General features: G+C 41.8%; 1 protein-coding gene across 1 annotated transcript; it reads right to left on the bottom strand.

The window, feature by feature from the left end:
• Positions 1–9,705: 9,705 nt before the first annotated feature.
• LOC111023063 (uncharacterized) lies at positions 9,706–11,063 on the bottom strand. The gene has a single exon (XM_022300400.2). The coding sequence runs from the start codon at positions 10,947–10,949 to the stop codon at positions 10,425–10,427; it is 525 nt and encodes a 174-aa protein (XP_022156092.1). The 5' UTR covers positions 10,950–11,063; the 3' UTR covers positions 9,706–10,424.
• Positions 11,064–15,556: the final 4,493 nt, after the last annotated feature.

The raw sequence follows: 15,556 nt of genomic DNA, 5'->3' as shown, positions 1-15,556 counted from the left end.
GATCGAACCCCAATCAAGTCGAACCTCGGCATGTTACACTTAGTCTTTTTCAATGGGTGAACCCAATCACTTCGGCAGGTTCGAGATGGACCTGGGATATTTCATTGCTTGAGCTTCAATGAGTGCCCTCCACGTGTCCAAGGTATTTTTATCCCCAAACATTGGCCCTCTCTCTGTCAGGTCCGATCTCGATCTGGCAGAGAAGTTTATCCGACTCAATTTTGGACACGTGGCGACCTCTAATTCATAGAAGAAATGTGACCGCTGTGGAAGACGTTTCAATCTGCCAGGCTGTCGAAATACTCAAGTATTCTGTCGTTACGAATCTCGAGACGATCCCAGCCGCTCGTTCAATACACGTGTACGGCGCAGAGGTTTTTCCGATTAGCTATAAATAGTTCCGGGACTTCAGGTCAAACCTTACGTTCCCTGAATTTCTGGAGTTCGATCTGAAACCAGCTCGAACCTTCTGTAGGTCAGTCATTCTTGTTTTTTTCTTGTTTTCGAATATGGTAGTTTTCATGTCTTCCCCTTCCAGTAGTGATAGTTTAGGTAGTGCAGGTCGGACTATAAGCAGTTCGCCCCCCAAACCTAGTGACTCTGGGGAGGACTTAGCTCTTAGGTTAGTGTCCGAACTGGAAGAGATAGAAAATTTTAGGTTTTCTGATGATGGGGAGGATAGTGACACTTCCACCTCGGGCCTGGGTTTGGAATACCCTTCGAAGATGCCTGAACATTACCTCGGACCCCTCCGTAGGGGGTTTAGTATTCCCAATGACATCCTCCTTAGGATCCCAGAGGAAGGGGAAAGAGCTGACAATCCTCCAGAGGGATGGGTCACTCTTTATTTAAAAATGTTTGAGTACGGCCTCAGACTTCCCCTTCATCCTTTTGCCCAGGAGTTTTTAAACCGAATTGGACTGACACCTGCTCAAGTGGCCCTCAATGGATGGGGTGTCATTTTTGCTTTGTCAATCCTTTTTTGGTTACGAGCTCGAGACGAGGACGAGGCCGAGCTGTTAAGTGTCGAGCAGCTTCTTGGGTGCTTCGAAGCCAAGAGAATAGCTAAGAAGCCAGGTCGGTATTATATGTGCGCAAGGAAAGGCGCAGGTGGTATAGTCAAAAAGGCCGACCTCTATCAAAGGATGGGTGGGGAAATGGTTCTTTGCCTCTGGAGAGTGGCTGGCAAAGAACGAATCAGGTCGTCCCTTCTTTGACGTGCATGTTAGGTTTGGGAACCTAGGTATGAGGTCGTTATGATTACTTCTTGCATCTTTAAATCTTTATGTTCTAACTTTTTCATATCTAACTTGAATTCTTCTATGTCTTGTGCAGTGTCGATCAAACCGATTCCCGAGCTCACTCAAGCCTCCTTCGACACCCTCAAGTATTACAAGGATCAATTCCCAAGGGGCCGGAAGATCGGAACCTTGGTGATTGACAAGCTGCTCCTGGAATCTGGGTTGTTAGACTACAACCCCTTGGTACGTCCGATCGAAGCTTCAAGGCTAAACTCCGAACTTGGTAAGTCGAGCTCGGCCTCACTTCAAGTTTTTTACCTCGAATTTTATTTCTGACATTTTGCTTTATTTGCCTTGCAGCAATGGTGTGCGGGTTCACTGGCAGTGTGAAGCGCAAGTCTAAGGGCCGTGCTCACGCCCTTAAGACTGTTCAAAGCACGGAGCCAGTGACTCCTGCTGTGACTCAGCCTGCGGTTCAGGACAAGGCTGGGCCATCTTCTGAAGTTCCAACTCCGGTGATCGAGTTGGACTCTGCTGGGGAGCACTCTAGAGAAAAGCGCTCGAAGAACGAGTTCGAGGCGCTGGACGTGTCGCCTCTGCGCGAAGTGAGGGAAGACTCTCCTTTGAAGAGGAGAAGGAAGAAGAAGAAAACCACCACCTCCTCAGAGGTTGGACCTCGTGGTCCCCTGCCCACGAGCCACGTTGACTTGGTGGATGACCCCGAAGCTCGGATGGGGGGGACGTCCAACGTGAAGATACGGTTCAGAATGGAACCGTCGAGCTCCGGGGTGAAGGACCAGGTGTCCCGCATCTCGGCTGCGTGCTTGGACCGCTGCTTTAGAAGAGCGTTCCGAGGTGGATATCTTGAGGGCCGAGGTGGAAGTCAAGGCCGAGCTGCTGAAGAGGGAGGATGAGAGGCATAAGGCCCACCTCCGAGCTGCCCATGCCATCATAAATGGCTGGAGAAGGAGAAGTTCCAACTCCTAAAGAAGAAGGACGACATGCTCCAGGCCCTCGAGGCGAAGGACGCTGTGATAGGGCGTCTAACTGCCGAGCTCAAGGTGGAGAAAGAATGCATCGCCGACGGAGTTCTTCTGGAAGAAGTGTTCAGGCAACACCCAGACTTTGATGGGTTTGCCAAGGACTTCAGTGATGTAGGCTTCAAGTTCTTAATGAAGGGCATCACTGCCGACATGCCTCATCTTCAGATCAACCTCAGCCAGCTGAAGAAGAAGTATGCTGAAAAATGGGCGTCTGGGCCTAACAGCACCCCGGGCCCCCAGTTTTTGGTGGAAAAGTACGTCAGAGAGCTGGACTCTGACTACTCCGATCTCGAGGAAGAAGATGCTCCTAGTCAAGAGAAGGTCGAGGTCGGCACCACCCAAGAGGAGGTCCCTTCGCAGCAGGGCGGGTCCCAGGAGGTCAACCTTTTGGGCTCCCAAGGCGAGCTGTCCTCCCACCTCGAAAGTAGCTGAGGTTTCCTGCCTATTTTGCTTGTTTTATGTTGTTTTTTTTATAAGTCTTTGGGCAGAGCTGCAAGGTATACAAGTCTTGGCTCTATCCTTTAATCAATGGAATCTTCATTTCTCCACTTCTGTACATCAAGCTCTGTCTTTTCTTTTATTGCTTTTTCCTTAAGCTTTTGAACTTGCTTTTGTAAATTTGAACTCATATATGAATAATTTCATCTCGCACCTCTGACTCGTAAGCTTAAAGGATTGAGTTTGGGAGGAACTCTTTCCACATCGCCCCTTTTACTTATGTTTATTTTTAAGGTTTGAATTTGAGGGTTTCCTTTTCTGGTCTTTTATATTTCTCCTCGAACTCGGAAGTCCAAAAGATAATATTAAACAATTTGAAATTTTTACATCGCACTTTTAACTTTAACGTTCAAAGAGTTGAATTTTGAGTCCATAATTAATATTCACGTCGCACCTCGAACCCGTGGGTTTAGAGGTTTGAATTTCTTGAACCTTCCACATCGCACCTTTAACTTAAACGTTCAAAGGATTGAATTTTGGTTCGCAATTGATTTTGACATCGCACCTCGAACCCGTGGGCTTTGAGGATTGAATTTAATCAATTTTTACACTTACCTTGCCGGTTTATAAGTCCTATGGGAGTCCGTTGCCCCCATTTAATTTCTGATCGAACTCGGAGTCACGAAATTAAATAACTCCTTCGTTTATTAAAAGTTCCGCCCCTTGAAAATTTTTACAAGTCCATTTTAGGACCATTTTGACATTTCAAGGGTAATAGCACTTTAGGTGCTATGCGTTCCACAGATGCGCAAGCACGTTTCCTTCCAGGTCGGCCAGCATGTACGTTCCAGGTCGGACTATGCCTTTAACCTCGAATGGTCCCTCCCAACTTGGGTCAAGGGTGCCCACATGACTCTGAATCTTCCTTAAGATCAAATGTCCGACTTGGAAGCTTCGAGGTCGAACTCGAGCGTTGTAATGTCTGGACATTCTGTTATGATACTCTGCTAAGCGCAGCTGAGCCACTTCCCTTTTTTCTTCTAGTAGGTCGAGGTTGAGGAGCAGTTCGACCTCGTTTCTAAGTGGTTCGTACTGCTCTACCCTGTCGGTTGGCACCCTGATCTCAACTGGAACAATAGCTTCAGAGCCAAAGGCCAGTGAGAACAGAGTTTCGCCAGTTGACTCTCTGGGGGTAGTCCGATATGACCACAATACTTCGGGTAGCTCCTCAGCCCATCTTCCCTTTCTGGAGTCCAATCTCAGCTTAAGTCCTCGTTTTATAATTTTGTTTATCGCTTCAACTTGCCCATTTGCTTTCGGATGCGCAGGGGACGAACTAAGATGACTTATGCCCAACTTCCTGCAGAAGTCCTTGAACTTTGCATTATCGAATTGTTTTCCGTTGTCTGTCACAATAGCATTTGGTATACCGAAACGGCATACAATGTTTGTCCATATGAAAGACTTGACCCTGGACTCCGTAATTTGAGAGAGCGCCTCGGCCTCGGCCCACTTGGTGAAGTAGTCCACAGTGACAACGGTGAACTTGGTTTGCCCTTTGCCTAGAGGAAAAGGACGTATGATATCTACTCCCCATTGTGCGAATGGCCATGGGGCCGAGATTGGGGTGAGCAGCTTGGGAGGCTGATGGATAATGTTTGCAAAGCGCTGGCAGTTGTCGTAGGTTTTCACAAACTGCTTTGCATCCTGCTCAACGGTGGGCCAATAGTACCCTTGTCGAACCACCTTGGCCGATGATGACCTGGCGCCAGAGTGGTTTCCACACACTCCTTCATGGATTTCCTTAAGGATGTAAATGCCTTCTTCAGGAGTTACACACTTAACCAGAGGCAGGGAGAACCCACGTCTGTACAATGCTCCATCTCGGAGTATGAACCGAGCTGCTTTTCGCGCCATCTTCTTTTGCTCCTTTGAATCTTGCGGCGGATTTCCTTTGATGAACTCCACGATTGGATCCATCCACGAGGGTGCTGGAGTGTCAACCTCCATCACATCTGGCTCCAAGATTGAAGGATTGTTCAAGATCTCAACCGGGACTGATCTTGCTAGGTCGGTCTCATACGCTGATGCCAATTTGGCTAAGGCATCTGCGTTGGAATTTTCTGATCTTGAAATTTGATTCACCTCGTAAGTCTCGAACTGGGCGAGGTACGATCTGACTTTGCTTAGATACTTTTCCATCCGGGAGTCTTTTGTTTGATACTCCTCCTTAATCTGATTTACGACCAGCTGGGAGTCACTGAAGACCTTGATGTGAATGGCCCCCAGTCCTCTGGCAACGCGCAGGCCTGCCAGAAGCCCTTCATACTCAGCCTCATTATTTGAAGTCCGAAAATTGAACCGCAGGGCATACTCGAACCGCCCGCTACCTGGTGCGAGCAAGAGGATTCCTGCCCTGCACCCTCTCTCATTGGAAGATCTGTCAACGTAGATCGTCAACTGGAGGTCGGACTCGACCGACTGAGGTGGTGGGGTGAGCTCCGCAATGAAATCTGCCACCGCTTGCCCTTTCAACGCAGTTCTGGGCTCGAACTGGATGTCGTATTCGCTCAACTCCATTGCCCACTTCATCAGGCGCCCTGATGTCTCTGGCTTATGGAAGATGTTCTTCAGGGGCAAGTTGGTAAGCACTACGACGGTGTGTGCTTGGAAGTACGACCTAAGTCTTCGGGCTGAAGTGACTAAGGCGAGGGCCAGCTTCTCCATCTGAGGATATCTGGTCTCGGCCTCGGTCATGGCTTTGCTTGTGTAATAAATGGGACTTTGGCGTACTCCCTCTTGCTTGATTAGTGTCGAGCTGACGGCGCTGTCGGACACTGTCAGGTACAAGTGGAGCTTGTCTCCTGGCAATGGCTTGGCGAGCAAAGGTGCCGGGCAAAGATAATTTTTCAACTGCTCCAGTGCTTGTTCACACTCTGCCGTCCATTCAAAAGACCCTTTCCTTCTCAGGACTTTGAAGAAAGGAAGGCACTTATCGGTTGACCTTGAGACAAATCTATTTAGGGCTGCAATCCTACCATTGAGGCACTGAAGCTGCTTCAGAGTCTTGGGTGCCTCCATCTCGAGCACGACCTTTATCTTCTCTAGGTTGGCTTCGATCCCCCGGTTGTTTACCATAAAACCAAGGAACTTCCCCGAGGAGACTCCAAAGGCACACTTGGCTGGATTGAGCTTCATTGATACTTCCGGAGAACTTCAAATGCTTTAGCCAGATCGGAAAGATGCGACTTTGACTGCTTGCTCTCGACAAGCATGTCGTCCACATACACTTCCATATTCCCGCCAATCTGCTTGGCGAACATTTTGTTCACCATTCTTTGGTAGGTCGCCCCCGCATTCTTTAGGCCGAAGGGCATAACCTTGTAGCAATACAGACCTTGGTCTATTATGAATGCGGTATGATCTTAATCTGGGACATGCATTTTGATTTGGTTGTATCCAGAGTAGGCATCCATGAAGGTGAGCAGCTCGTGCCCTGCTGTTGCATCTACGAGCTGGTCAATCCTTGGTAGTGAGAAGCAGTCTTTTGGGCATGCCTTATTTAAATTTGTAAAATCTACGCACATCCTCCACTTCCTGTTAGTTTTTTTAACTAATACAACATTAGAGAGCCACTCGGGATACATAATTTCTCTTATATATTCAGCTTTTAAAAGTTTGTTTACTTCCTCAACAATTACATCACTCCTCTCCATATTTACAGGTCTTCTCTTTTGCTTTACAGGTCGGAATGATGGGTCTATGTTGAGGCGATGCACCATGATCTCCAGGTCGATGCTTGGCATGTCCTCGTGGGACCACGCGAAAACGTCCGAGTTGGACCCTGAGGAAGTTGATCAGCTCCTCCCTATCAGTGGCCCCCAGCTTGGTTCCTATGCTTACTTGTCTTTGAGGGCTAAGCAAAGGAACAAGCTCGAGCTCCTCAGTCGGTGCGGCGAACTCCCTTTTACCTACTTTCGGTAGGTCGGCCTCGGATTTCAGCAACTCGTCCCAGCTGGCTTGTCCTTCTAGGTGCGCATACTGATGCCCCTTTGAGCGCGGAGGCATAGCACTCCCTTGAAGTTTTCTGCTCTCCTCGGACCGTGCCCACTCCATTAGGAGTTGAGTACTTCAGGACTTGATGAAGTGTTGAGGGAACCGCTCAAAACGAGTGGATAATGGGTCTCCCGAAGATGGCGTTGTAGGCCGACCTGCTGTCGATCACGACAAACTCAGCCATCTGAGTTACTTGTGTATCATCTTGCCCGATCGTGACCGACAAGTCAATATACCCTTCTGGAGAGACCGATTCTCCAGAGAATCCAACCAAGGGTGTCAGACTCTTCTTCAGCTGCGACCTGGTCCATCCTAAGGCAAGATATGTTGGAAGGGACAAGATGTTGGCAGATGCGCCTTCATCTACCAGTACTCTTCGGACCAGGACGTGATCGATGAGAGGAGCGATCACGAGCGCGTCATTATGGGGCAAATGGACCCCCTCCAGGTCGGCGTCGTTGAAAGTAATGGAGGAGGTCGGTCTCTACTCCCTAATGAAGCACACCTCGCGCCTGGCTTCGCGAGCTAACTCATTTCCTTTATTTCCAGATTGACCCCCACTTGGGCCCCCGAAAATGGTGTTGATGACCGCAGGTGGGTCATCTCGGCGAGGTGGCGTCCTCGAACGCTTCCTTTCTTCTTTCTTTTCCACCTAGTTGGACCTCGGTTTGCCAACGAACTTTTTGAAGTAGCCATCTTGAATGAGGTCTTCAATCTGGCGCTTAAGTTCCCAGCAGTTTGACGTATTATGGCCGTGATCGCGATGAAAACGACAATATTTATCTTTGTTGTGCTTCTCTGGGTCTCCTCGGAGCTTCTCAGGTGGCTTGAGAAGCTTTTCCATCCCAGTCTCCTAAATATTTGTAAGTATTTCAGAGATTGGGATGGTGGTCGGAGTATAACGCTCATAAAGTCGGCTCCGACTGGGGCCTTTATCCGACCTTCGGCCACTGGAGGAAGATGACCCCCTGTCCTTGGACTTGGACTCAGCCTTCCTCTTCTCTTGGCTGGGCTTTTTCTGGTCAATCTGCTTCTCAGGTCGGTCAGTTTTGGTTCGGAGAAGTTCCTGCCCGTCAATGACTTTTTTAGCTTTCTGCAGTACTTCGGCGAAAGTGCCTGGAACTTCTTCTCCGAGCTTCACGGTTAAGGCCTCATCGGCCAGGCTGGTGAGGAAGTAGCACATGATCAAGTCATCGGAGCAGTGCGCGACCTTCAGCTGCTCCTCCTGGAACCTTGTGACATATTCTTTCAGCGTCTCTCCTTCCTTCTGCCTAATGGTGGCGAGGTGAGTCGCTGTTTTTCTATCATAATGTCGAGAAGAGAATTGACTAATGAACTCCTTTTTCAGCTGGGTGTAGGTCGAGATCGACCTGGCCGGCAGTCTTCGATACCACAGGCGCGCGCTGCCGGTGAGCGCGATCTGGAAGGCACGACACTTGATTGCATCTGTTGCCGCCTGAAAGTCCATGAGGCCTTCGAAGACCTCAACATAGTCTTTTGGGTCCTTAGACCCATCATAAGGCTTCATGGTAGGAGTTTTGAACTTTGAAGGGATTGAAGCCTCCAAGATGTCCAAGGTGAATGGCGATTCTCCCAGGTCGCCATCATCGAACGAACATTCTTTTTTCTCGCATCTAGCCTTCAGGGCTTCAACCTGAGCATCGAACTTGCTCTTAAGCTAGTCGAACTCCTCTCTTGTGATCACTCCCTCGGGAGTTATCGGGTTGTAAGAAGATTCAGCTTGCTGGTTGGAATTCTTGTGCGAGCAGGATGGAGATTGTCCCTTTCGGAGGGACGAGCTTCTTTTTCTGTTGAGATGGTCGCGAAGATCGCCTCTCTGATGAGTGTACTCCTCATCTTCGTCTCCTCCAGGGTGCTCTTCATTGACTGGGTCAAGGTGCAGACCTGTTTGCTCGCACACCGCCCGGTCTTCTGATCGAGACCCAGCACTTACGGCTTGCACCATCTCGTTGTACATTTCCTCCATGGTGCACATCTGGGTGCGCATTGCCTCCATTTCTTTTGGAGTGCATCAAAATTCTCCCTGGTAGGAGCTGGGGCTGCTCCTCGAGGCACCACCTCGGCCGCGATTGGCCTTGGACGATTTTGGATGTGCCGGTGGTAGAACGAGCATGGTGATGCGTGCCGACCTACGGAGCGGCTCAGCCCCAAGGCCTTCATGAATCTGGCCCTCTGCCACTTCTACTCCGACCTCCCTCTGGTGACCATCATTGGCAGCCAAAGCTCTTCGGTCTGCAGTGTTGGTTGAGTTTGCTGATTGAACCATCCTTGTTCACGCTTTTTAGATCAGGATGACTTAAGATGTCCTCCCCACAGACGACACCAAATGTTTATGCAAAGAATTACACAACGCTATTAACCGAACCAAGCTCGAACCCGGTCCCTGGCTTGACCCAAACTCAAGAGTGAACCTGCATAAGAGGGCAAACGCTCCGACGCTCAAGTTAGTATAGGTCGAACTCAATATTTAGCTCGAGGTGAGATTCGATACTTGAGCGTGAAATGAGGCCCTCTATTTATAGGTGGTGGATCCGACAGTACTCACGACCGGCGGTTATATGTTTTTTCTCATGTCAAACATGTCGGGTTCCGAGCAGATCGTACCCCAATCAGGTCGAACCTCGACATGTTACACTTAGTCTTTTTCAATGGGTGAACCCAATCACTTCTGCAGGTTCGAGGTGGACCTGAGATATTTCATTGCTTGAGCTTCAATGAGTGCCCTCCACGTGTTCAAGGTATTTTTATCGCCAAACAAAAAGAAAACAGAATGTTTAAAAAATGTTGGGGGAAGAAAAGGAAAATGAATGGAAAGAAAACAGAAGTGTCAGAAGGAAAAAAAATAAAGAAAAACACAAATTGTCGGCAAAGAAATGAAAAGGATATAGATTGTATTTATTAAAAAGTGAAGGATAATTTTGTCCATAAAATGTTTATTTCACATTCGTACTTTTTAATATATACAGATTAGTAACTAGAATAAATTCAACTATTCTTCATAAAAAAGACAAAAAGAAAAAAAAAGAAAAATGAATAATGTACACTGCAGCAATATCTAAACATGAACATAGCTCAACTAGTTAAGGAATCTACTGCTCCTAAAAGGGCTGTGAGTTTCCAATCTGCACTCCAACGCGTTAAACTAAACAAAAAAAGAGAAAAAAAAATTATAACCATTGATGCAAAAGGAAATCGTAAAAAAACAAAACAAAAAGGTAAACTATAGGTTTGATTCGACTTTTAAATTGGGTTTATTTAGTCTTGGTTCTTAAATCTTGTCTATTTAGTACACGTGCTTTAAGAAGTTTCCAAAAGACCAATAAATTTTTCATTTCGTAACTTACATATTCTTGTTGTTAACTTTTTTTTTTAATTTGAGCTTATACCCAAAAATATAGGGTACTGGATTTGAACTTCTAATTTTTTTTAAAAAAATGTATACTGGAAATAATATAGATTTATTAGACACAAAATTGAAATTTTAAATTTAAAGATATATTAAAAAAAATTTAAAGTATACCAATTGGTTTAGCTTAATTATTTTTAAATTAAAAAATATATTAAATAAACACAATAAAAAAAAGAAATTACTGATATTCAACTTTCTAAGAAGAAAAAAAAGATGCTAGCGTGTGAAGGAATGAAGGACAAGGGCAATGTAGATGAACAGCGCGGAAGGAACCAAAGTGATCAAAGGGACGGCGGCGGCCGCCGTCTCCCACCGACCGCAACCGAACTTCCCAAGCTTTATCTGAACCAAATTCAGCAGTGCCGCCACCAAGAACCCGCACCCGAGAATCGACCCCACCGCCGACACCACGATCCCCACGCGCAGCCCCAGCGCGTGCGCCACAGCCTCGCCGCCACCTCTGCTTATTCGGATGGCCTGCTTCAGCGCCGACGCCACCAGGCTGGAGAAGAGGAAGCAGCTGAACGAGTACACGTGGCAGGCGATGAGGCTCTCGGCCACAGCGGCCCTGGCGGCGCACGGCCCGTCGTCATCGTCGGCGAGAAGGTTGGCGGCGGGGTCGGCGGTGGGGTACCAGGCGACGCCGAGGAAAACGGCGAAGGTGAAGAGGGAGTTGACGTTAACGACGCCGTCCAAAGCCATGACGTGGATTCTGGTGGACGTGAATCGCCCGCCGGACATGTCAAATACCAAATTCTAAATCAAATTAAAAAAGAAAAAACAACATTTAATTAATTTGATTCCATTTTTGTAATCTGAGTGGTGGGGGTTTGTGTTTCTTGGAAGCAATTGAAAGAGTGGCGTCCAGTCCAAGTAAGAAACAAAAACTGTTCATTAAATTTCTAAAGGACACTTCATTTTCCCTGTGGGATTTCATAGGCAACCTCCTAATCATTTCTACCAATTTCTTTTGCCATTATGTTGCTTTTTTAACAAGAATAATACTTAGTACTGATGACTAGATATCCCTTATTTAAATAACGTATGAATACTATGGTTCGAGTAATATTTGAGTAAACGTAAGTTTTATTAATGTATCCGATTGAAGAAGGTACGTGTCTAACCCTTGACTCGAACCAAAAAACCCAACTAGTCTATATATTTACAAGGTCGATAGTAATAATTATAGAATATATGGTGTAATATGTATTGTTATACATATGTCACGTGTGTAATTGAATGAGTTAAAAATGAAATCCAATTCGAAAAAACAAAAACAAGGTACGAATAATAATTAAAAATAATAATTGAAATAATAAAGAGGAAAATAGGAAAAAGTGAAAAACATAATGAAAATTCAAATCATAATAAAATGAAATTGTCAAAACGAGCCTAACTTAATTACATATATGTTGGATCCCACCTCGTACTAAAAATAATAATAATAAAAATAAAATTCTAAGAGATTCGATTTTCCGGTTCAAATTTGCAACTAAAAATAGAGGAGCTGTAATTTGAAAATGTAAATTAGGGAAACATATAAACTATTATAAAGCTGGAAGGGCAAAAGTGGAAGGAATCGTACAAACAATCTACTCCAAATATTCCATTTAGCCATATTTGAAAATTATGCAACTTTTTGTCAATTTTCTTAACAAACCAGTAAATAGAGACGCTCACTCTAATTCTTGATACTATTTGCAGAAATTGACGTTGGGTCATATATATATTTCACTTAAACTTTCACAACTTACATCATACACATTACCTTATTTAATTATCTATCAATTATGATTGGATTTAAAAAGATAAAATTGTAATATACAAATTACAATTCCTGTCAGTCCCAATCCTCTATCCTCCACGAAATCGCTCCCGTCCACCATCGCACATTCCTGTCGTCCCAATCATCTCATCCTCTTCTCCTCTACCAAATCTCTCCTGTCTACCATCGCACACGACGACTCCGGTGAGACAACCCAGCCAATTGAGATTCCAATCCAATACAATTTTCACTAATTTTTAGAATTTATCATATATGGAAGGTTCGTCCTTGTCGAGTTCCATCAATGATTTTGTAGAAGCTAACATGGTGGCCAATTGAGTGGAGAAATTACGGCCCATATAGTATTCACTATAAAGATTGTCGAACAATTGAACTTCATTTGGCTTTTTGTCCCTTAGTCTCAAATTAATTAATTAACTAATTAATGTTTTGATGATAACAAACTTAATTTTGTTATTTGACAATTTTGATATTTGAAGTGTCCATAGCGTAAAGCTCAATACGACGATTCCAACGGATTCTGAATTACCCAAATCGAAGTTCAAATGGAAAAATTATGGACAAAACAAGCTGGAAGGAAAAATATCAAGGTAGATGACGTGGTGACTGAGTCATTATAACAAGTCATTGAAAAAGCGCAATTTGTATAGATCAACAAAATAGAAAGAGCAAAAAAAAAATGAAATGAAAAAGAACAAAAGAAAGAAGAAAGAAATGAGAAGTAAAGAAAAAGAAAAAGAAAAGGTAAAGATAGAAAAAGAAAAATATATATATATAAAGTCACCTGCGAGAGGTAACTTGTTAAAAAAAATAGAAAAAATAGAAAAAAAGAGAGAAAATTGTCACATCAAATTTAAGAGGCCGACGTGATTGGTAAAAAAAAAAAAAGAAAGAAAAGGTACCGTTGATTTTTTTATTATTATTTTATTTCATTAAATCTTTTCCTTTAATTTCTTTTTCCTATTCTTTAAACCCCTCATTCTCTCAAAATCAAACATCAATTTCTCTCACAAAATTTCTTTACGTTTCTTCTCTCCAAAATTTCAATGTTTTTATAATTTTTAGTGAAAGAAATTTTAAATTTGAGAGATCTTTGAACTATTCAATTTTACTTCTCATAACCATTTGAGAGCTTTTATTACTTCTCATAACCATTTGAGAGCTTTTATTTCGTAAGAATTTTGCATACAAAATTTGTGAGTTAAATATGTATATCTACTCTTTGTGAAAGTTTGCAACCTTGTTATTCGTTTTTCAAATCTATTGTAAGGGTTACTCTTCATCCTGAAAAAAAGCATTGCAACAATTTGATCCTGAATCGTAGAAAGGATCAAGTTTCTTCTTGCTCTCGGAAAAAGAATTCTTTGTAGCGGTTTGACTCATAACGTGGAAACAGTCAAGTTTTTTCTATTTAATTTTTGCAATTAATTTTCTTTATTACAAATTGTATGAAATTAATTGCTAAAATTTGTTATTCGTGTTTATGGTCAATATTTACATTTGGATTAATTAGGGTATTTGAAATTTATTTATAATTTATTGATTAATGTTGTGTTAAAATTATTTATTAGTAAAAAGTTTACATAATTGTTTAAATTGGGCCCACTGTGTTAAAAAGTTTATAAAATTTAATTAAGCCCCCTATTCACCTCCTTTAAGATTATCATGCCGATCCAACACCTTCATCGAAATGGTGAGAACACTTTGAGAAGATTGTAGTAGAACGTAGATTGATAATTGTGACGACTCTTATTTAATTGGCAGATAGGGGTTTTCCATATGATGAAATCTAGAATCACCAATGCACCTTAGACTTAGAAGGCTCAGTAATTATATAGAAAAGGAGAAAGAGAGGTAGAGAAACCTTTCAAGTTCCATAATTAATACTTAGACGATGACTTTTAGAGTGAGGGAGAGGAAGAAAAAACATTTCAAATTCCATAAGTAAATACTTAGTTAAATAGATGCTAAAACTTTTCATATTCTAACATTTTAAATGCAAAATTAAGTGAAATAGAATTTTACAAGACAAAAAAGAAAAGAGTAAAAAATTATTTGGGTGGGTTAATTTGAATAAGAAATTTGGATGAGTAGGGAAAGAATTAATCCAGAGTGAACGAGAAAGAAATATAATAAGAGGATCAAGAGAGAGAATCTTGTAGAGAGATAATTAACTTGTGAAAATTAGAGAGAACATTTTGAAAGGAAAAAAAAAGGAGAGATGGGGAAGTGGCGTAAGAGTCTGGGAGAGAGGAAGCAAGTAGGATAAATAAATTTGTCTCACTTATAGCCATTTTTATATATAATATAGATCTATATATATGATATTTTGCGAATGTCAAAATTTTTAAATATTTAAAAATTTAGATTTTTAAGAATTAAATAAGTTTCTTTTTCTCTTAAATTGCCTCCAATAAAGGTCATTATATTGCATTAATTATTATATTTTAAAATGTATTATTTCTTAATGAGAAGTGATGTTCATTTAATACAAATGTTCACATTAATGATTAAATTATTGTATTTTAATAAATAATTAAACAAATATAGTAACTAATGAATGCACTACTAGAAATATGGGTTTCAATGACAGTTTAAAATTGTCATTAACTTAATTGATGATAGTTATATAATTGTCATGGATTTAAGTTATTAAAAAAGAGGATAACATGATAGTTTTTTAATTTTGTCATTAATACATTTACAACTACAGTTATAATTTGTCATGAATAAATCTTCCATCACAATTTTAAAATGCCACGAAAACTTAATTGATGATAATTTATAAGTGTCACTAAAGCTATAAAAAATTTTGTTCTCATGTCAACAATAACTTAATGACGATAGTTTATAATTGTCACGAAATGCTTTCTAACTATAGTTTATAATTGTTATAAAATGTATTTTAACGACAATCTATAATTGTTGCAAAATATTTTTAATGTCTATTTATAAACGTCAAGAAAGTCATAATAAGAGATGATGTCTTTGGAGAGCTGTTTTAGAAAGTTATTTACACAAATGTCTAAATTTTTCTAATTTTACACTTTTAGATTTCTGGATTTTATTTTAATTCCGATTTTACCCTTATTTATTGCATTTACATTTATTATAGTTATTTGTTTTTTTAAATATAAAAAATTTAATTCCATAAATTATTGTGGGTCCCATACTAATTTTCAAGACAAATCCCTTATTTTACTCATTCAAAACCTTAATTTACTCCTTCAATAAGATTGATTTTCCCTTAATTCACTCCCGTATTGGTGCTCAATCTTCAAAGACAATTCAAAATAATAGAAACATCTTTTTGAAATCTCCATAAACATATATCCGCACATTAAAAAAATATATTCAAAATCACAATATATATCCACTTATATATACGCATATATACATTCAAAATCACTATAGTATATATATGCATATACAAGTTGAGTTATAAGATATATCCATTTATATATCCACATATATACATTCAAAATCACTATAGTTTATATATGCATATCCGCATATATACAAGTTGAGTTATAAGATATATCCTAATAAAATCACTATACTA

This window comes from Momordica charantia, assembly GCF_013281855.1.
Source record: "Momordica charantia cultivar OHB3-1 chromosome 3 unlocalized genomic scaffold, Mcharantia_2.0 BLBB01000003.1, whole genome shotgun sequence".
Lineage (NCBI taxonomy): Eukaryota > Viridiplantae > Streptophyta > Magnoliopsida > Cucurbitales > Cucurbitaceae > Momordica > Momordica charantia.
This window is presented reverse-complemented; position numbering and strand designations above follow the sequence as displayed.

Bases quoted from the DNA above. Each gene is read 5' to 3' on its own strand.
- LOC111023063 (XM_022300400.2), bottom strand. From the start codon at position 10,949: ATGTCCGGCGGGCGATTCACGTCCACCAGAATCCACGTCATGGCTTTG.